The sequence below is a fragment of the Carassius gibelio genome, chromosome A21 (assembly GCF_023724105.1).
Source record: "Carassius gibelio isolate Cgi1373 ecotype wild population from Czech Republic chromosome A21, carGib1.2-hapl.c, whole genome shotgun sequence".
NCBI lineage: Eukaryota > Metazoa > Chordata > Actinopteri > Cypriniformes > Cyprinidae > Carassius > Carassius gibelio.
Window position 1 is genome coordinate 5,985,619 of NC_068391.1, and position 22,774 is coordinate 6,008,392.

General features: G+C 34.5%; 1 protein-coding gene across 3 annotated transcripts in view; it reads right to left on the reverse strand.

Moving 5' to 3' along the window:
- LOC127942211 (rhotekin) overlaps positions 1-22,774 on the reverse strand; it is a 30,252-nt gene that overhangs the window by 3,297 nt on the left and 4,181 nt on the right. For all 3 annotated transcript variants that reach the window (XR_008149284.1, XM_052537879.1, XM_052537880.1), the window contains exons 3-12: positions 22,121-22,182; positions 21,955-22,008; positions 21,518-21,635; positions 20,401-20,640; positions 18,190-18,284; positions 17,869-17,975; positions 17,644-17,772; positions 17,196-17,358; positions 4,153-4,254; positions 1,860-1,959 (exon numbers count right to left, since the gene is read on the reverse strand). Coding sequence is in view for 2 of the 3 variants with exons in the window: in XM_052537879.1 (XP_052393839.1) it covers positions 1,860-1,959; positions 4,153-4,254; positions 17,196-17,358; positions 17,644-17,772; positions 17,869-17,975; positions 18,190-18,284; positions 20,401-20,640; positions 21,518-21,635; positions 21,955-22,008; positions 22,121-22,182 (1,170 nt within the window). In the remaining variant the exon portion in view is untranslated. The remainder of the gene's footprint in view (positions 1-1,859; positions 1,960-4,152; positions 4,255-17,195; positions 17,359-17,643; positions 17,773-17,868; positions 17,976-18,189; positions 18,285-20,400; positions 20,641-21,517; positions 21,636-21,954; positions 22,009-22,120; positions 22,183-22,774) is intronic.

A 22,774-nucleotide genomic window follows, 5' to 3' on the forward strand; every position in this document is an offset into this window, starting at 1 on the left:
ACAGATACCAGCAGGTGGTGGCTGTTGGAATGTGACCCCACAATACAGACGTCGCAGTGCTTGTCTGAGAGTTCACAATCTTCTCAGTCTACCCTCAAATGGTTGTCAATAGAATGACAGGACCGACCTGACACAAGGCAACCACAGACTGTTGTGGGCCCAGTGGTTCTCTGTTTATCAGATGTGTTAAGTTTCAGAAGAGAATAAAATGATGCAAGCTATGTCCATGACCATTACTGGAAATACTTTTTTTTTTCCCCCTCACATATTTTCTTTTCCATTGCTAATTAATTATATTACCAGCATAAGAATTTCAGTTGAACTTTAAAATAAACAAAGGAATGTTTTCATATTTGGTATGTCCCTCTTTTGATTTACCGGCAGCAGCACTGAAATGAACATGTAATACCTGATAATCATGTTATCCATCTTATGATTTGAGAACAAACATCCTGGGTCCAATCTGTCTTTCGTCAATCTGGCTACTAATCTATTATTTGTAACCTTAAAAATACTGCAAACAATGCAAATAGTGAATCTTTGATTTATTATTTTTGGGTCAAAACATTTCTTTCCAAAATCCTAAAACTTTTTTTTCTTCAGGTTTAAAATAGAATTTTGAATGCCGGATTAAAATGTGGACACCAATGTATATTGTATTGCCTGTTTAAAAAAAATGTCTAAAAAAAAGAGTGTCTAATACAAAAACTATTTTCCAAACAATAGACTGGGTGTAGCATGCTGGGTGAGTGATTTCAGATCCTGTATTTCATTTATTATTCAACAACAATATAAAAAAAAAACAACAACAATGAACAGGCACACTTGTTTCTCCATCAATGTTAATAATGTAACTTGATAAGGGTCTTCAATAGACATAACACCACTCCCATATCATCCAAAAAGGGGCTTTATGATGAAATAAAATCCAATAATAAAATATGATGTTTCTAAAAATATATTTTTCTGATGTGATACTACTGCAAGTCATTTTATCCCTTTCTCTGATGACTCCTGGGCTGTGATGTCAAAGGGCACTTAGACTATACAAACTTACAGGTATCCTTTCTTCTCAATACCAGTGAACACTTAATTCATAGCTTATACATGACTTACTAAAACACATACCAACAAAGTTCACTTGTCAGAATTTCATGTAAATAGTCCAAGTCAGAGTAGTTTGTTCTCAGCCGTCTTATCAAGTATGAGTGTTCCTGTAGCTCAACTGGTAGAGCATTGCGTTAGCAAGCAAGCTAGCACAAGGTTCGGGGTTCGATTCCGCAGGGAGCACATAATATGTAAAAAATGATAGCCTGAATGCACTATAAGTCGCTTTGGATAAAAGCGTCTGCTAAATGCATAAAAAAAAAGTATGAAGATATAGCGTAAAAATGCAAGTCTCGTCACTTCATTAAAACAAGCTGCAGATGATGAATCAGAATTTGTTTATAGATGTGTCTCAGAGTTTGGTATGTGTGACAGTGGCTCCACACCTAAACTATTATGGCATGTGTGAACACGACTGAATGCAATGACATGCCTCTCTATAGCTTCCATTGAAATTATAATATTCTTTCAATGCAAGGGTAAACTAAGTCAGATGATTTCAGAGTTTGGGAAGCCACTCCCCGGCATTAAAACTAACATGGATGCCTAGAATCTATTCAGGTGTCTCAAGTACATTGTGAACCATCACAATGCGTTTCATCTGATTTAAAGGGTATCTGGTACGTGTACTAGTAGATGTCGTTCTGCAGCACGCATGCCTTCAGAAGTGTATATGAGGGCATTTGCCATCCAGGCATTGGTGTGTGTGTGTTTTTACATGCTTGTGGAATAGTTGTCTGAATCTGTATCACCTGTTATCGTAATAAGTGGACAGCAGGCTTTGGATCTCAGAAGAAACAGGTCTGTTCGGGGATAGCAGATGGTTTCTGGTCTGGGTGGAAGGTGGTGTAACTGTAAAAAAAAAACAAAAAAAACAAAAAAAAAGTAGACAAAAAAACATATAAAACATAATTAGAGACCCTGAAAATAAGTCACCAAGTTCTAACAGACATTTTACGGTCTTATTATCTGGTGAGATATATAAACTGTGCTTAAATATAACAACATGTATATAAAAATAGATTTTTTTTATTATTAGAAAAAACTTTTTTAAATTAATACATAAAATGTATATAATCGTAAAATACATAAATGACAAAATATTAACTTAATGGAAAATATAAATCTAAAATAAATCTTATTTAAACAAAAAAAAAACTAATGCTATTTAAAATATGCAAATTAATTACAAGTCTATATTCTCTGGCAGCCCTAATTATTAAATTTTTATAATTTAAATTCCTTCAAATTTGGGCTTTGCATATTTTAGCATACTGTGAATGTATTAAAGAAACACACTCTAAAGGTTTTTTTCCCTTTTTCGTCTGTGGAATGCAGAAATAAGATATTTTGAAAAAATCAGTTTTCTCCAACAATCCAAAGTCACTTTGATTCAAACATTCTTGAAAATATTTTGTTTTGTGTTTTTGCAGAAGAGAGAAAATAACTAATTGTTTTTTGTTGTTGTTGTTTGTTTCTTTTAAATCGGTCAGCATGTCATGTTCCACACGCATATTTCTCAGTTTCTCTGCTCTGCTGAACAGGTATGATCTTCAAAGAACACATGTCTAAAGATGGCGCACAACTATGTACTGCATCTTAGTTCACTGGCTGTATATAAGCATCAAAGGCAACTGGAAATGAATAGCCTGACGGCACGTCTGGCTCGACACTTGGCTGAACTGTCTGTCAACTAAATTGTCTGAAAAGAAAATACATCCCCACCCAACAGGGCGAGGTGACTAGGTGAAGTATGCACTACACTCAAATTAGAATCAAACGTCTATCATACACTTAGACTGGCAAGTTCAAGAGAAAGTCTGTATGTGTATTTTTCAATATGTGTCTGATGAATGACAAAGTACATTCAATCCAAATGTGCAGTCATGTCTTCTTCGTACCTACTGTAGTTTGTTTCCATTTATATAAAGAAAACGCACACATTTCTTCTGTGTGTGCTATTAGCCAGCAGTCTCTAAAATATTTTTGAATGAAATATGTTTGTAATATGTAAAATATGATCCTTCTGAGCATAAATATCAGTATTAACGCAAAACTGAAACAGTACTTTTACCATTAAATGTATTTTTTACTTTTGCATGAAGATCTTTTTCACAAATTTTTTCTCACTTCCTGTAGTTTTCTGTTCTGCAACTCTTTGAAATTCTATCACATTTTTTTTTTTTTTTTTTTAAATATTTTTGAAATTCCGCATGTGGATATTGTGTAATCCTAACATACAGTACAGATTACACAAAAGGATCTCATCTCAAAATAGTCTTTATAAAATATTTACAAATAAAAATCATCTTGGTTCTGTAATTCACTTTTTGTGCGTTAAAATTTTTTTAGCGTTTCCTTATCATCAAGAAAATAAAAGTTTTTAACTTAATTAATTGAGCTAAAGAAAGTTACTAAATACACACTGCTACCCCACACATTACACACCTGACCCTTACAATACACCATATCTCTAAACACATTCAAAATATAACATGATTAAGTTTGATAATGTATATGCTTGCAAATTTCACTTTAATTTACACTAAGCTAACAGCTCTAGTGATTTTTTTTATTTAAACTAATTATATCAACTATTTATAATAATTTATACAAAACATTTTTAGCTATTGTATGCAAAAGGGTTATTCTCAAAATGTATGCATAAGAGACAACAGTCATTTGAGTAAAATTGAGATTATTACAGTTTTTTTGTTATTTTGAATTCATTTTTATTTTTAGATTTAGCGTTTTCATTTCAATTTGTTATTTTTATTAGTTTTTATGTCTATATAGTTTTCATACATTTTTATTTCAGCTTTAGTTTTGTCATTTTATTTTTTATGATGGTATTTTAGTATTGTTGCCTTGGCAAATAGGCAAAATTAAATAAGTTAATGTTTTTTATATCTTAATTTAAGGTGAAGTGTATTTAATTTAAAGTACCAAAATATATATATATTTTTTTTTACTTTTATTAATAACCCTCCAAGAGACAATTAAAAAAACCTTGCCTAGAAAATAAATGTGTCACAATGCTCTTACCCATTTCATGATACAGGGAACCTTGTTTTGTCACCACCACCATTTTCTTTGGAGATGGTTCCTCAATCTTCATGAGCTCCTTACAGCACTGTTTCCACTGGCCTACATAAAAAAAAGCACAGAGCATCAATTAAAAGACAGCACTTAGCTGTTTTGTTTGAGTGAAGTGCATCATTTTAAATATCTGACTTAAGAGTTTCAGTGTAAATGTGAAAAATGAACAAACTAGACACAGACGGGACCATCTGTTAACATTAAGAAAATGTAGGCCATAAAAACCATCGTTCTTGCACGCCATGTAATAAATACCTAGCACAAAAATAGCTGAAACACGGTATTAACAAGGATGTTTTTTAGAGAGGAACTTCATGCTCGTGTCTACATAATTGTGTTAGATATGTATTGAATTCCAATCCTTCAGGAACCGCATGCTTTTCAACTCATCATGACACATGAGCCATTAGACAAGAGTAAAAAACAAAAAACCTTTTTTTGAAACACAAAAATAATCTCCTGACATCACTGCGCAGAAACCAAAACCAACTGTACAGAAACTGTCAGATCAACCGCTTCAACGCATGCCTCCTTATCTTTTCAAAACGTGAATGCGAAACATCTATTCTATAATCAGAGATAAGATATTATTCCGAACAAGCATTGAACTATTTCCAGTTGCCTAAACAATAAATCATATTTGATGTTGTGATTCAGCGCAGAGGAATCGAACGCTTTTGAACAAGAATATGTACAATTGCTCAGTGTCAAATAATTTTAGAAATGTTACACAGCAGGGGCGTCGCTAGGCCCTTTTTAGGGGGGCTTCAACTTCTGTCCAGCCCCCCCAAAAAATTATTTAATTAATTTGTGATCGCTTCAGTCCCCTTTAAAAACTAATTTGAAACGGCGGCAAGCTGCGTCAAATTTCGGCTCCTCCCTGATCTGAGTTTGCATAGATTCAACGCGTTTTTCAATCCGCACTCCGCAGGGGCGCCGAGCAGAGCAACATCAGAACGTACAAGGTGTGTGTGTGTGTGCGCGCATGATCCAATACGTCTTCGCTGCGTTCACCTTTCAGCCCTTATCACAGTGTGACAGTTGTTTTTTCTTCCAACAAAAATGAAGCGACTAACACCCATGAAAACATACTTTAGAAAACGATCATGATTTATTTTAATTTACTTTAATTTACATATTATTGTTTATTTCGGCATTATATTGTGCAGAATACACAGAAATTATTAAAGACACATCATTGTCTGAAAGCGCTAAATGGCACCAAGAGAGAAACATCATGTGAAGTAATATTGTGTATTATTAAATATAATTTTGTATTAACTTTAAGTAATCATTAGTGTATCATGATACATATATTAGAGTAAGAGTAAAGGGATCTGTGATTTTTTTTAAGTACTTGATTTGAAGTGGAAAATTGATAATGTAATTTTTTTAATAATTAGTAATAAAAGTGAAAAGAACAGTTTAAACATATTGCCAACAGACAATTACATTAATACATGTTTTGTCTATATTCTTAATGAATATTAGCTGGTTAGTTAAATGATTTGAAATGAAATAATTTTTCAGGGGATGACTTGATGTATAACCAACTGTACTGTTTATTAAAAAGACTAGATTTCATTGTAGATGGATATGCAAATGTTTTTCTTTCAAATGAGCAAAGGTCAGGTGAGAATAGAACAGACAGCCTCTCAAACACAATACCCAAGATTCATTGCAGTCATTGAACCCTCATGTTGTTTTAATTGTCTGCCAATTTCCACATTTCATAAGAGAAAGTAGTGGTATCGTCAAAGGATAAAATCAAAGGATTAACATGAATGTCCTAATAATGAATCAGGAAGTCTTTATTGTAAAAAAAAAAAGAAAAAAAAAAAATCTACATTCCCAACTCAAAATCTTCTAATGACGGGACTAAATTTTTCAATTGTTTTTTTTTTTTTCAGTGTTGTATATGCTCAGTCAGTACTCCTACTCCCATAAATGAAATACAGGGAATACAATGGAAAAGTGGATTGCAATAAGGTTAGTAGTATACAACCCTAAGCTAATAGTCAAATAATATTTTTTAATCATACCCTTATTGGGGGCTGAGCCACCCTAAAATGAAAATCATAGAAACGCCCGTTACACAGTAGTTTCGTAGATCCGAGTCGCATTACACAGTAGTTTTGTAGAATCGAGACTTTAAATTTACACTACAAAGGTGGCTCAGAAGCACCTCTGAAGTAGAGTTGTAGAGTGAGATGAATGGGATTTTAGACATGTTTAAACCCATCTCTACTTTCTTTATTCTTTTAATAAACAACCACCATGTCTTATATCAAAAAACACTGATAAAAAAAAAAAAAACCAAAAACAATAGCTGATGAATTCGAAGATAAAAATAACTGTAATTTGCCATGAAAATGAAATCAATATTTATGAATACAACATATTCCTAGTGGGTGAGAATTCCTGTCTTAACTTTATATAAACTGAAGTATGATAAACAACCCACACTGTTCTATCAGTTGCTATCAAACCAAAACAAAGAAAGCATTGTTCTCGGTGCTTGATTCCGTTATACATTGTATCTACTGAGTTTTAAAAACATGTATTCTTACTAAAAAGTTCAACTTTTTGATTGTTTAAAAATATATATATATATATTATATAAATGAGTCATCTTATAATCCCCAGTGAAAAATGGTAAAATAATGTAAAAAAGCAGCACAAACAGCAGAATAATTCCTGTTATAACAGAAACATTAAGTTTTTTTTTTTTTTACAATTAATTTCTTAAAAAGTTTTCTTTTTTCACTATGTAAGAATAATATGCATGTGTGTTTCAGACAACAACAGCATTATCTTTTTTATCAACAGTTTGTAAAGCATGTTAAAAAGCATTGAGCAAAAAAGTGTTGAGCAAGCAAGCACGATGATGCAGTTCACCACAGACAGTCTGCTGGTTGTTTTACAATAATGTATTTCATTCATGATTTGTTCAAAACTTTTTTTGTGGCGGGGGGGGGGTTCTTTTAACATTTAACATGAAATCTTATTACAATACCCTTATTCAAGTCATTTTCCACTTAAACCAGTTAATCCACATCTAGTGACAAATTATCTCCAAAGATCACTCACTTTAGCACGCACACCCACATCTTTCTGTGTTTCTGCTTCTGCAAGTAACTTGGTTTCAAAGATGCCAAAACCTGTTGAATGTAGATTAAATTTCCACGGTTGGCTTACTGGTAATAGTTTGTATCATTTCACATACTGAAATCATAAATATGGGCCAAATGGTATTTGAAACCCATTATTGGTGATATCGACAGTGGTTTTGCCAATCGTCTTAAGCTGTTGTGGTATTGTAGACACGCTTGTAAGGAAAATCCTGACAATTAAAATTTAAGAAATTAGAAAAATAAAAAAATTTAAAATGCCATTATGCAATAGTTACGACATATACAGTAGTATATAAATGTTTAAAAAAAATACAGTAAGTCTCTGCAAAGTCGCTTTCTATATTGTCTTTTGTCGCGGCAGCGGGGATTGAACCTGCGAGTGGAAGAGTCCTGAAGAACATCTTCGCCATGTGTCGATGCACTAGAGTTGCACAATTAATTGAATTTCTAATTGGAGACCAACAGCCAATCACAATTGACCTTTTATTTTCCGATTGGTTGATTTTTTGGCACACTTGTAATCCTGTTGTAAGTTTTACGAGCGTGTGTCAAGAGTTGAGCGCGCACAGTATTAAGAGGTTGAGAGAGAGAGAGAGAGAGAGAGAGAGAGACTTGACAGGAGCGCAGAGAATAAGTTTGTGAGAGAACACCTGAGTAAACCGCGTGAGATGGGTTATTTCTGCACTTTAATATGGATAATAGCAAACAAGCAAGTGAATTTTTTTTTTTTGCGATTGTTCGTTTCAGTTCAAAATATAAAGTAATGTGCTTGCAAAATATAGTTCTCTGTGCTCAAAACGTACAATTACTCTCTCAGGATTAAGGCACAAAAATAACACCATATTACTCCCCTTAAAAAAACTACCATTTTGTAACTTGCATTGCATCAAATAGGCATAGCAAACATTTGTAAAACAAAACAAATCCTCAGAGTTTTTGCTCCGAGGATAAAACTAAGTAATATAATAATTATAGTATTTTAATTTCTGGATGAACTGTCCTTTTAATTTTACAATAATAATAATAATAATAATAATAATAAATTATATGCATTACAGAAGTGGTTTATGTAGGTGGAAAATTAATTTAACAATATTTTACAATCTCACCTTTTTTTTCTCTCCCTCTCTGACCTACTTTGGCTCATAGTTTACCGTTTTTTGATACTCATTTATCTCATGTTCTTGTCCTTCATCAGTTTATCTGCTTTTAAGAGCGATTGGAGGAAAGAATCTGTTTGACGGTGCTTTTCTTGTCAGTGATGTCAGCACTGTCCTTCAAGCGTATCAGTTCCTCATACCTCAGGAAAATGGTTATGCACATGCAAATATGAATGCATGTTTACTTTTATGAAAGTATCTTGTTTATCATATCAGCAGATCATCAGAACAACCTTCGTGAACCCTCTTATTCTCAGGCTAAATTGTTGTAAAAAAAAAAAATCTTGCAAATGAAACCTCACAATATATAACTGCTGCAGTCACTAAATACCAATAAAAGTGTGTTGCGTACTTTGCTTACTATAGCTTTAAGTTACTAGGGAACATAAAAGCAGTTATGCAAAAACTGAACAAATCTAGTTTAAATCCATGTTGACTTATTGCTATGCAGATGAAACAAAGTAATTTAGTAGTTACATTTTTGGATGGATCATTCCTTTAATCTTAATTTGTTTTTCTTAGTTTAATAAAAATAATAATAATAATAAAAATCAATGCATTACAGAAGTGGTTTATGTAGGTGAAAAATCATTTTAACTAACAATATTTTAGAATCTCACTTTGACCTAGTTTGGCTCATAATTTACTGTTTTTTTATACTTTATTCTCATGTTCTTGTCCTACATCAGTTTATCTGCTTTTAAGAGCGATTAGGGGGAAAATTCAGTTTGATAGGGCTTTTCACATCAATGATGTCAACACTGTCCTTCAAGCTTATAAGTTCCTCATACCTAGAGAAAATTAATGAATGCAAACCTGTGCAATTATTCATGTTTAACTTTATGAAATAATCTTATATCAGTGGATCTTTAGAATGGCCATGTTGAACTTATTCTCAAGCCAAACTTAAAAAAAAAAATTGAAAATGAAACCTTATATCTAACTGTTGAAGTCACTGTATACCAATAAAAGTGTGCTGCATACAAAGGAAGTCTTTGCTTACTACAGCTTTAAGTCACTAGGGAACTTTAAAAAGCAGTTATGCATAAAGTGAACAAATCTAGTTTAAAGGGCTAGTTCACCCAACACATTTTTTTAATTAGCTTGTGTTTTACATACCCTCGAAGCATCCTAGGTGTATATGACTTTCTTCTTTCAGACGAATCCAGTCAGAGTTATATAAAAATGTTTCCTGTCTACTCCAAGCTCTATCATTGCAGTCAGCGGGTGTAGCTAGCGTTGTCATGGTACCGAAATTTCAGTATTCGGTACTGATACCAGTGAAAATCCACGGTTCTCGGTACCAATTTCGGTACCAAAACAAAAGACAAAAATGTTCTAATTAAAAAAAGAAAAAACACATTTTATCACTAAACATAAAACCAATGCCATTCTTTATACTTATATACAATTATGTTTAAAGTTTTTCTACAAGTAATATAATTATGAAAAACAGTAAACTAGTTTCACCCAAATTTAATTTGCCTTTTAATTAATGAAATGTAAACATTTTATATTTTTGATAAATAAAGGGGATTTGCTATTAAAATTGAAACATGGAAGAAATAGTGTGATTTATTTCTTTAAACAATACAGTTTTATTCATTTTTTCAACAGTAGTAGTAGTATCACATACATTCTACTAAATAGTAATATTTCTAGCACATTGCCTGTGTAGCATATCAGACCCGGACCAGACAAATTAAAGAGTCGATCAGGACTGTGGTTGAAACACAAGCCAAATTCCTCATAAAGGCAACAGGATGTTGTAAATCAATTCCTAGTGCCACAAGTCAGAAACAAGTTAACCAACCAACCAACTCTTTCACAGAACAGCTTTCGACATTAACACCATTAGAACAATTATTGACAATTTCAATTCAGAAAAAAGATAGTAAAATTTGGGGCAAGTAATTGAGATGCAACGCCGGACATCACACGTAAACCCATGAGAGTAATACACAAGATCCTTGGATTGACTTAAATTCCGGAGGGGGCCTTTTAACCTCTGGTCTCCACAGAAATGTTTATGTCAGAGAATGGCACAAGAAATGTCTTTTAATGAACTCCAAAAGACATTATGTAAAAATGAACTTCTGCTTCGCGGAAATCATAGCGCTGTATGCATCAAGAACCTGGTTGACCGGGTCCTCAGTATCACCGGTTCTTGAAGAAACCTGGTACCATCACATTTTTTTAGTACCGACTTGGTAACACTAGGTGCTGCAGTTGAACAGTCCACAAGTTGTCAAATGAAGCACACGCATTCATAATAAAATGAGCCGCACACAGCTCCGGGGGGTGAATAAAGGCATTCTGTTGTGAATGTATGCATTTTGTAAGAAAAATATCCAAATTTCAAACATAATAAATCCCTTTTTTCTCTTCCTTATCTGTCATACACAGAAGCCGTTCCGGCAGATGTCATAAGCTGCATCCGAAAACTTGACTTGCTGCCTTGCTGTCTAATCAGGCAATGACTTTGCAGGCAGCGTTTTTGCACGAAGGCACCTCATGAAACTGATTTCGGACAGGCTTCTGAGACAGCCTAATGGTAAAATGATCTACAGCAAAATATTTAGAGCCTTGGTGAAAACTAGGTGTATATTTCATTACTGCAATATTAGTTTCATGCTAGAAATTGCATAAAAAAGGAAAAACATACATTTACACACAAACTGACCACCGAGCGCAACTTTCAGATGCCATCTTTATTTTTTAGCTTAACTCTCACGGAATGGAACGCACAGGATTGTGGGATATCAAAGGCAGCGAAGGATACATCTACGCCTTCAGAAATCGGCCAGATGAAGGCAACTCAGGAGACAGGAAGTGAAGCTAACTTTGAATTTGGACGTGCCTTGATGCCTTCCCACCTTGGAATGCGTCCTCCGAAGGCAGCATTTTGCAGTTTTTCGGATGCAGTCATAGTATGTGTGCAGCGGGCACCTCTGAGATACCAGGGGGGCAGGGTTTCATATTTTTTTGAAGCACCCCTGGGCGCTGCCATTGGCTAGTGGACCCCCACCTGCTGTTAGCATTCCATTGACTCCCATTCATTTTGGCGTCACTTTGACAGCGAATAACTTTACATCTGAGGCGTTTAAAGACACCATTTGTCCATTCATTATTTCTTAAGAAACATGAAAATGTATAAAAGTTATGGTCCCGTAGAAGCAGTTTTTGAAAAAAATAAAAATAGGCTAACGATTGCGACATAACCAGTGACTCTCTGTAGATAACAGTAGATAAATTACCGTATGGACAGGAGGAGAAGCTCGCAGGCAATCTTTTACTGTCTATGAGGATATCAGGGGGACGTGGAGGCATAAATTCAAGGGAGATAATTAATCAGAATACTTACCAAAATTTGCTCCTGTTCACGCTCACCTTCTCTGGAAGATTAGGTGGGTGATTCAGATTTGTCTTGGCACAGCGGTTAGAAGACTTACAGGTTGCTCACATGACATCTACGTCATAAGTTTGAGTCTGCGCAGTACATCTGACCCCAAGGAAGTGTGTGCTTCTAATTGACTCCATTTGTCTCCGTTGAATCCAATGGGGTCGCTGTGTCCATTGCTTTTACTGTCTATGTGAGATACTAGCATCGTGAGTTTGATTATAGGAGCAAAAGGAAAACCAGCCTCCTATTGGTTTATATCGAAATCCGCGACATTTTTCTTTCCAAATCCTCTGTTAATTTGTGACCGGCGTTTTGTTTTGTTCTCTGCATTTGTCAAAATCACGCAATGCTGATGTACTATGACTTCCGCCTATGACAGATAACGGAAGTGAGAGTAAGGGGTTTATTACGTTTGAAATATGGATTTTTGTTTTGAAAAACTCATGCATTCACTACATAACTCCTCTTTTAACCCCCCCTTAGGTGTGTGAGGGACATTTTATTATGAATGCACGCACTTTATTTTGATGACTTTTGGAATTTTCAATTGTGACATTTGCTGACTGCAATGATAGAGCTTGGAATGGCCAAGACAATTTTTAATATAACTCTGACTGGATTTGTCTAAAAAAAAGAAAGTCATATACAGCTAGGGTGCTTCAAGGGTGAGTAAAACACAAGCTAATTTTCATTTATGGGTGAATGAACCCCCTTTAAGCCTCCAGCTTCCGGAAAGGAAAGCAGATCAGCTGATTTCACAATAAAAAGAGTAAACAAGTCAGGCCTAACAGGTCTCAAAACCTGTCGCCAACAAGCCAGATTTTAAAACAACAAGGCTGGATTCCTTGCAAAGTTCAAGGTCACATGTAAAAATTCTTACAAGTTCAATACCTTTAAACTGTCACTCATTTTAATCAGTCAAAGACTTTCTCTCTACTTTGGCTCTTTGAGCTAAATAAACCAGTTCAATGCTTGGTGCTTATTATTTTTACTAGAATGCTAAACTATAAAAACTGTAAAGCTGCTTTTCTGTGGAGGTAAACTTTATAATACAAACATTTTGAATGACCTCTCCATATTAAGCAAATACATAAGAAAATATATAATGTGTATTGTGTACACAATAAACAGTACTAATGAAACAAGAGGTAATAATATCTTGCACTCATTTCAATATGCGACACTAAATTATCTTCAAAGATCACTTATTTAAAAACATCCACCCACGTTTGTTTATTCCTCTTATGTTTAAGAATGTAACTTGGTTTTGGCATTTGAAATAAAAAGGAAAGTATAAAAGTAAATCTATAGGGGTGTACATTTAATTTGATTCCTTCTAATGCAACAATAATCATCTTAAAATCTAAACTTTATATGATTTCACTTAAAAAAAAAAAATAATAATAATAATCAATTAAGATGAATGATATTTAAACATTCACAAGTTTAATTCCAAAATTGACTGCTATGGAACGACTGAACCGACTGATAAACCTTATATTGTATTCATTTATTGATTTTATGTTACATAAGCAACACTCCCAGTTCTGATCACTCACTCTTTGTTGTAACTCAAGTGGCCTTTATGTTTAGGAATGTAGGCAAATAAGTCTGTCATTGTTCTTTGTTTTGCCTTTGATTTCTTATGAATGCATATATGAATATAAATTTGCTGAATCCAATTAATAAAAATCACTTTTAGATCAAACTGACAAGCAATCAATAGTGTATAAACTGATATTTTTTGTAAACCAAAATCGAGACATATTTTTTGTTATTTCTTGCTAAATATACGAATCTCAATTATGGGATGGGTTAATTCTTTCAGGTGCATCTCAATGAATTAGAATGTCATGGAAAAGTTCATTTATTTCAGTGATTCAACTCAAATTGTGAAATTCATGTATTAAATAAATTCATTGCACACAGACTGAAGAAGTTTAAGTCTTTGGTTCTTTTAATTGTGATGATTTTGACTCACATTTAACAAAAACCCACCAATTCACAAATCTCAAATTAGAATATGGTGACATGCCAATCAGCTAATCAACTCAAAACACTTGCAATGGTTTCCTGAACCTTCAAAAAGGTTTCTCAGTTTGGTTCACTAGGCTACACAATCATGGGAAAGACTGCTGATCTGACAGTTGTTCAGAAGACAGTCATTGACACCCTTTCCAGGGAGGGTAAGCCACAAACATTCATTTCCAAAGAAGCTAGCTGTTCACAGAGTGCTGTATCCAAGCATGTTAACAAGAAATTGAGTGGAAGGAAAAATTGTGGAAGAAAAAGATGCACAACCAACCAAGAGAACCGCAGCCTTATGAGGATTGTCAAGCAAAATCGATTCAAGAATTTGAGTGAACTTCACAAGGACTGGACTGAGGCTGGGGTTAAGGCATCCAGAAGTGTCAAGGAATTTGCTGAATCACAGACAATGTCAGAGGCTTCTTACCTGGGCTAAGGAGATGAAGAACTGGACTGTTGCCCAGTGGTCCAAAGTCCTCTTTTCGGATGAAAGCAAGCTTTGTATTTCATTTGGAAACCAACGTCCTAGAGTCTGGAGGAAGGGTGCAGAAGCTCATAGCCCAAGTTTCTTGAAGTCCTGTGTTAAGTTTCCACAGTCTGTGATGATTTGTGGTGCAATGTCATCTGCTGGTGTTGGTCCATTGTGTTTTTTTAAAACCAAAGTCACTGCACCCGTTTACCAAGAAATTTTGGAGAACTTCATGCTTTCTTCTGATGACCAGCTTTTTTGAAGATGCTGATTTCATTTTCCAGCAGGATTTGGCACCAGCTCACACTGCCAAAAGCACTAAAAGTTGGTTAAATGACCATGGTGTTGGTGTGCTTGACTGACCAGCAAAACCCATGTCTAACCTGAACCCCATAGAGAATCTATGGAGTATTGTCAAGAGGAAAATAAGAAACAGGAGACCAAAAAATGCAGATAAGCTGAAGACCACTGTCAAAGAAACCTGGGTTTCCATACCACCTCAGCAGTGCCACAAACTGATCACCTCCATGCCACGTCGAACTGAGGCAGTAATTAAAGTAATTAAATTAAATTAAAGTAATTAAAGGTCGTTAGCCTAAAAGGAGACCCTACCAAGTATTGAGTACATGGACAGTAAAAGAACATACTTTCCAGAAGAAAAAAATAAATAAAAAATTATTGGTCTTATGAAGTATTCTAATTTGCTGAAATAGTGAATTGGTGGGTTTTTGTTAAATGTGACCCAAAATCATCACAATTAAAAGAACCAAAGACTTCAACTACTTCAGTTTGTGTGCACTCAACTTATTTAATACACAAGTTTCACAATTTGAGTTGAATTACTGAAATAAACTTTTCCACGACACTCTAATTTATTGAGATGCACCTGTAGTTGAATGGAAAAATAAATGTTTAGTGCTAACTTGCCTACAGTTTCATAAGTTCATATAAAAAATTAACCTGCATTTCTGAAGACAACTTATCATACTTTCATTCCAAGTATAACCAAAACTATGAGGAAAAAAACAAATAAAAAAAGCAATACATACACAGCCAAGTACACACCCCAAGAAAGTTAAAGACTACATTTTATCCAACACAACTTCAAGGTTGGGGTTAAGAAAACCGGTCTCATTATGGGAACAGAGCAGGTCTGGGACCCCATCTCTGTTTTAGACTTAGACCTGTAGGCACTGGACCAGTTTATGACTGCAGCTAACACACACAGCATATCAGAGACAGTGTTGATTGCATACCACACGTCAAAAGGGGAATAAGGAAATCTGAAATTTGATGAAGGACACTGCTGTGATTTCCATATGGACATACCAGTGGCTTTACGTCATCAAAACATTTTTTAAATGGTGTTGACGTTAGGCTTGTGGCGATAGTCGGTGTTACCGGTGATACACGGTGTTTAACCCATCTACCGGTCAAAGCACTTGACCACCGGCACCGTCCCCATCATGTTGAAGTTTTAGCCTATAGCAATAAAGCACTTAATTCAGTTAGTGACTACGTGCCTTCGTAATTTAGCGTAAGCGGAACGAGTGCCGCAGTAAAGCAGCAGGTGTCCGATTTCATTTATCATTTGAGGAGAGTGAGGCGAGCTAACTGGCAAAGGATGGCGGAAGATCTGGTTTCAAAGCAAAATGCAAAAGCACCTATTTGGAAATATTTTGGATTCAAACCAAATGCCAACAGGGAACCTGAAAACGTTAACGAGGCAACCTGTAAACTTTGCCTGATGAAAGTGGCAGCATGCGGAGGTAACACTTCGAATTTACACGCACATCTTCAAGCACACCACAAAAATGAAGCGGCCAAGATGGGTCCAGCGGCAAAAAAATCGACCACAAAAGCCTGATAAACAAACACAGCCTTCGATAAGTGGTGCATTTGTGCGATGCACAAAATATAAAAGGGACAGTGCGAGGTGGAACACGTGCACTGACGCAGTGACGAAATACATATGCAAAGAAATGGTGTATTTTAATACTGTTGAAAAGCAATCTTTCAGAGACCTCATAACCACACTCGACAGCCAATATGGACTGCCAGGGCGTTACTATTTCACCAAAACAGCTGTCCCACATGTCTACAACCGTGTCCGGAGTGAGTTGCAAAACGTTATTTCAATTTCGTTATTTCTATTTCGTAGGCTACCTTATTAAACAAAGTTTTTGATGTTCGTTCGTTTCATATTCGATGGTTGTGCGTTTATTTTATTTTTTGCTGAAAAAGGCAGGCACTTTATTTAACGAATGGTGAATTTTTTTCATATAATTTCTTGTTTGATGCTTGCACGATGTGTGCAGAGGTTCGTTTTGTTAATAAATGCACTTTAAAGGTGTTTCATAAGTGCTTTGGTTTAGTTTTTGCATGGTGTGTTAAGTTATTATTCATTTTGCAATAAAGATGTGTGTAATACAAGCGAGTGTCTTATTGTTTTGTGTATTTTTATTAAGAATAAAATAAATTAAGCCATGATTAATTCAAACAAATGCTACTGAATTGCCGCTAATTAAAGTGAAAGTAAACTGAGACGTGTGCACCTCTGCACGACCGCATTTTCGGCCACCCGAAATCCCCGGCGACACGCAACCCCGGTGACACCGGGATTACCGTTTTTTTTACACGTCGATTAACCTGTGGAAAAAATCCGTCACCGCAACATCCCTAGTTGACGTTTTTATAAAAATTTCAGTTCAAAACATCCATTAAAAAAATTACACATAAAATTACACACACATGCACACTTTCTGGGAATGCATTCTGGGAACTCTGGTACTCACTCATGTCATAGAAATGCTGCCAGAAGGCTTCCATCCAGTTATGTGTGTCTTCAGAGGAGTGCGTGAGAATCGTGTGTGTGGTCTCATCACCACACTGGTTTATTATGGTGATACTGTGAGTATTTAGAGCCGGATCTCTCTCTCTGGCACACACACGGGTCTCCTAAAGCATGTATGCACACACTTGGTTTAAAGGCCAGGTTACAACTGCACAACAATTCATAGTTTGTAATACGTGGGGTCAGTGTTGTAAACAACTTCCAAAACTAGGTATGCTGTAACAATGGATTTTAAATCCCTGGCACATTACATATCCTCTTACTGGAAAAACTCACATAACACAATTATTATCAAAGACAACTTGGCCATCTGTTGACTACAAGATGCAACTACAACTGTTCTATTGAGAACAGCGTATCACTCTTCCAAATACACTGACACTCCTCACCTTATTAATGGGAATCGTGAACAGCGGTGTCTCTAAAGAGTCTGCATCGTCTTGCGGCTGGTAACATTTTAAATCTGACCCACTCAGGACACTGTAGACATCTCTCCAGTCTTCAGGATTGGTCTCTGACTTGGGTAGAAAAATACATGAAAGGTGAATGAATAGGGAATTGGGAAATTCTGGTTATTTATTTTTAATTACATTAATATGTCATCTTTTACAAACCCGAATTCTGAGTTTTCCACACATAACAACTTGAGTCATACAGAGAGGTTGGGCCACGAGCCGACAGCACATGTTACCATAGAGCGGCAACCAGAACGAAGACTCCTCTGAAATACAAGAATCAAAAACAAACATGCTATCATGTGCATAAAGATACAGTGCTGTGCAAGTTAAAAATCCTAAAACCTTGATAGTGAAAATGTTGAATTCAAAATCTAAATTCCCAGACTTTTGGACTCGATACGTAAACATAAATTCACATATAATAGACTCTGTTCTGAAATATTCCATTAAAAAGTGCAGAATAAAGGGTTTTCTTACCGGTGTCTGATATTGTCAGGTCATGGGTTCGGAAAGAGTTCTGTACGTGGCACAGGGTCAGAGATGTGTGGGCCAGGAGGTGATATTTAGGGCCCCTGAGGACAAGAGGTGATATTGAGGGCCTCTTGAGCACATTTATATTGTACAAAGAATGTTTTGGACTCAAACAAACAAAATATCCAACCCATGTTTAAACTAGTGAGGTTTCATTTTAAAATGGTCTACATTCCATTACACAGAGATTTCAAACTAAAACGGGATGTGCAGCGTTTTCGAAAGTCTCTGTTTTCAAGGGTTAGGTAACACCGGGGTAGTGTAAATGACAGGCGTAAAACTAGCAAAAGTTATGCGTTTCACTCTAGGGTAAACATAGCCTCCGTTCTGTTCCAATAAAATTGCTTTTAGAACATATAGAACTGATCTGAGTTGAAGTACACACAAATATTTTTAAAGATTCAAACAACACTGATGCCTTTTTCATAAAATGAAACATTAAAGTAAAGAAAACAAAACATTCTTAGTTAAATTAAAAGAAAACTTAGAAACAAAGAAAATAATTTTCACTTGAAAACAGTATATTTAGTTAATATTTTACAAGAAAATATAAATTATTGTGTGACAATAAGATTGCTTTTTTTTTTTTTTACTTTATTTTCGTTACAGTTAAGCACATCCATTCACTCACATTCTTACTGGGATCAGATGTTTTATATTTGAGTTTGTCTGTAATCAGGGTCAACAATGATTCTGTAATGTAATAGGGAAAACTATCTTTTCTCAATAGATATTTTGTTATTATTATTAAAACTGCAAAAAAAGAAGAAGAAAAAAATACATGACAAAAAAAGAAAAAGAAAAAATTTATTGATGTATAATTACTTTACAATTAAAATATTTAAATAATAAGAATGTAAATAAGATAAATAATTTAAGTGGTGTATGCTCAAGAACACAATGACACAATATATACTTCTATATAATTCTATATAAAAATGTAATTCTATATAAAAATTGAATATATATATGACTTAAGCGTTTTGAAAAATCCCCGTTTTGTAACTCGCTGTTTTGTAGTCTATGTCGTGTGTCACTATATGAGGACGCGAACGCATAAACTGTCACTTCATGAGAATTTACTGTTTCATTTGAGAAAACTGTCATATCATAAACACAGACACTCAAAGATCTTCATGGCAACCCATCAAAACAAATGTTCGGTTTAACGTGGGTAAATTGACAATATATTAAGCTACTGTTGTTGCCTAGAGTAGATTTAGCTATGTCTCTATGTAGTAATAATAATACGTCTCTATTAATAATAATAATTATTATTCCTAGACCGTTGCTTGTTTTTTTTACTTGTTTTGTTGTAATGAGATTATCTGATTAATATCATTTTTTTATATTCCTAGACTTATTTGTTGCAGTTTTTTATACAGTTAAACTAAAACTAAAATAACTTTTTAGATTTAGATTTCTGGTTGCATTTGAAGTTCTTTAACGCTTAAGAAAATAAATAATATTACTGTCAAATTCATGTCAGATAATAAAAATACTGTAATAAATTCAGTAGTTCACCATGTATTTGTTCATGTTTTATTAAGGGATAAGTCTGAAGCACACCATAAAATAATTCAAGCAATTTACATAGGGCTAGTAGTATATACAGCTGTACATACAGATGCACACCCAGGTATCGGATCAGTACTCGGTATCGGCCGATACCCTTAGCCCAGGTATCGTAATCGGTATAGGGAAGAGAAAAAGGGTATCGGAACATCTCTACCTGATATGTCACAAAAACAAGAGTGCACACACAAACACACACACACACACACATGATGCTTAAGATGAAAAATTACCCAGACTTGTTTTTGACAGCCTTCATGACACTCACCCTTAAAAATATTTAAATGGTTTCGACATCTCTCACCATCCATCTCTTTAATTTTTTTTGCTGTGCTTTTTTAGCCTATTTCTCAGACACACTTAATGTTGAGAAAATAAACAATCAAGGTGTGTCTGTCTGTACTGACAATCACTATGGATGTGTTTGTTTCTGTTTATGAACTGGTTTCAGCAAACGCAGCCCAAGTGTGAGACCATATCAACATTTAACAATCTCCCATGTGTCACGTATCTGTTTGTACACCGCTTTGGTATGTTGAATAGTATATACTGTATGTAATGGAAAATATTCTTCCCCCTCACCGTTCTGACAGTACAGGCAGCAGAACTGGTGATTCTCCTCTGGGTGAACTCTCTCCCGATCTGGTTCCACTGCTTTGGGAACTGCAGGAAGCTGCTGTCTCTAAAGATGCCATGAACTTCTTACTGGAGGCACTTCCCAGCCGGCTCAGCCTCCGAGTGGAGAAGCCCGTGTTGAATTCCTCCTCCACACAGCAGCTGTAGAGCTCCACCCGCAGGTCAAAGCCTGGAGGTACGTCAGTGCTATGAAGACGGGACATACGGAAACTGGACTTAAAAAAAGAGCTTTATCATTTTATTTTAGTTACAGACATTTTATAAATAAAATATTTAAAATGTATACACTACTGTTTAAAATATTCTCTCTGCTTTCTGAAATATTATACATAAAATTAAATATTAAATATATTAAGATATAATCAATATTAAAACATACAATAAAATATTTTGGTAACACTTTTTATGTACCAATTCTCACTATTAACTATTTACTTATTAGCATGCACATTACTGGTATACTGGGTGTTTATTTGTACTTATAAGGCACTTATTAAAGGGTTAGTTCACCCAAAAATGAAAATTATGTCATTAATGACTCACCCTCATGTCGTTCCAAACCTGTGAGACCTTTTTAACCCTTTAATGCCTTATTCTGTATGAGCATATTTTAGATCCCTTAACCCTACTCCATACCTAAACTTAACAACTACCTAACTATTAAAACTATTAATAAGCAGCAAATTAGGAATTAATTGAGGCAAAATTCATAGCTAATTGTGAATGTGTGTTCCCAAAAAAAAGTTTTTCCTGTCACTTTTGTTCAATTCAATGCATTCTTGCTTATTAAAAGTATAAGTTTCTTTCAAAAACATATCTTTATGCTTTTTGAATGGTAGTGTAAATTGACCAAAATATATATTTAAAAAATTCCTTCTTTATCTAACAACTAAACTAATCAACTATATATAATGAATATGACATGGTGAGACATTTTAAAGGACATAGGACAAAAAAAGGACAAAAAAAGTCAAAAATTTTGTAATGAAGTCCATTTTAGAGAGGACCATTTCTATTTTGTCCATTGATATCAGAGAGATAAAAGAAAGTAAAAGCTTCTCACAATATCACTGGTTCAACGAAACAGATGTCTGTGAGCGTCCTGTCCACTATTACGAGATCTGTATCATGAATCTCTGTCCCCACCTGCAGCAAACAGAACACAGCACACTGGTGCAGCTCTAAACAGAGAAAAGAGGGACAGAAGTTTAGAAAATCAGTGAAAAAAATGTACTGATTTTGTAGGCAAACAGATTTCGCCACCTTAGTATTTTTAAAGGTTCTGTCTGCATTGATCAGTTTAGTGTTACTGAGCTTCAAAGTTTTTGCATTCCATATACTTTGTAGACAGAACATTTTTGTTTTCTAAATAAAAGGTGCCCAAAATGTTAATAACTTTACATATTAAAAATAAAAATCACATAATATAATTAATTTGTGACAGACTCAATTTGGACAAAAATGTCAGATAGATCCAAGATGACGATTTGTCCAACTCACCTCCTTTGTTTTTGAAATACTCTGAGTCTTTCCACATGAGAGGAATGCGAATATCTGAGGATAAGTCAAGCAAATAGAAAAATAAAAGCAGTAACAAATCAATGCAAATAAATAAGATATAGAATTTTGCAAGTTGTTGCATTTGTCTCTGTCTGTGTAACCTGACCTGAAATGGCTATTTTTCCAGAACAAGGTAATCGCTGATCAACAGACCCACCATCAGATGACCTAAAAACATTGAATCAATGGATCAGCGGCTCTATTCCAGACATTGTGAGCCATTTTAAGTGCACTTACAAAAGAACCATTACAACAGTTAGGCATCATAAATATGTTATACTTTCATTATTATTGTCTGTTATTTTTTATGTTTATTTCTTTTTTTTTTCTCTTTATTTCTATTTCTTTATTTATTTTTCTTTTCATAATTGCAAGATATAAAGTCAGAATTGTGAGATATAAAGTAATAATTGCAAGATCACAAAATCACAATTCAGAAAAGCGTGATTGTTAAACTTGCAATTACAATCAATAAACGTACAATTCTAAGAAGAAAAGTCAAGGAAAAGTTGGAATTGTGAGGAACATTTTTTTCAGAATTGTGTGATAAAAAGTCGCAATTACCTTTTATTAAATTTATTTTGATGGCAGAAACAAAACCAATTGGTAGAATAAACTCAAAAAACAACAGATTAGTTATTTAGTTCTTAGATTTAAACTCAGAATTGTGAGAAAAAAATAGTTAAAATTGTAAGATATAAACTTGAAATTGAGAGATTTAAACTTAGAATTGTGAAAAATCTTGCAATTCTGCAGTTTT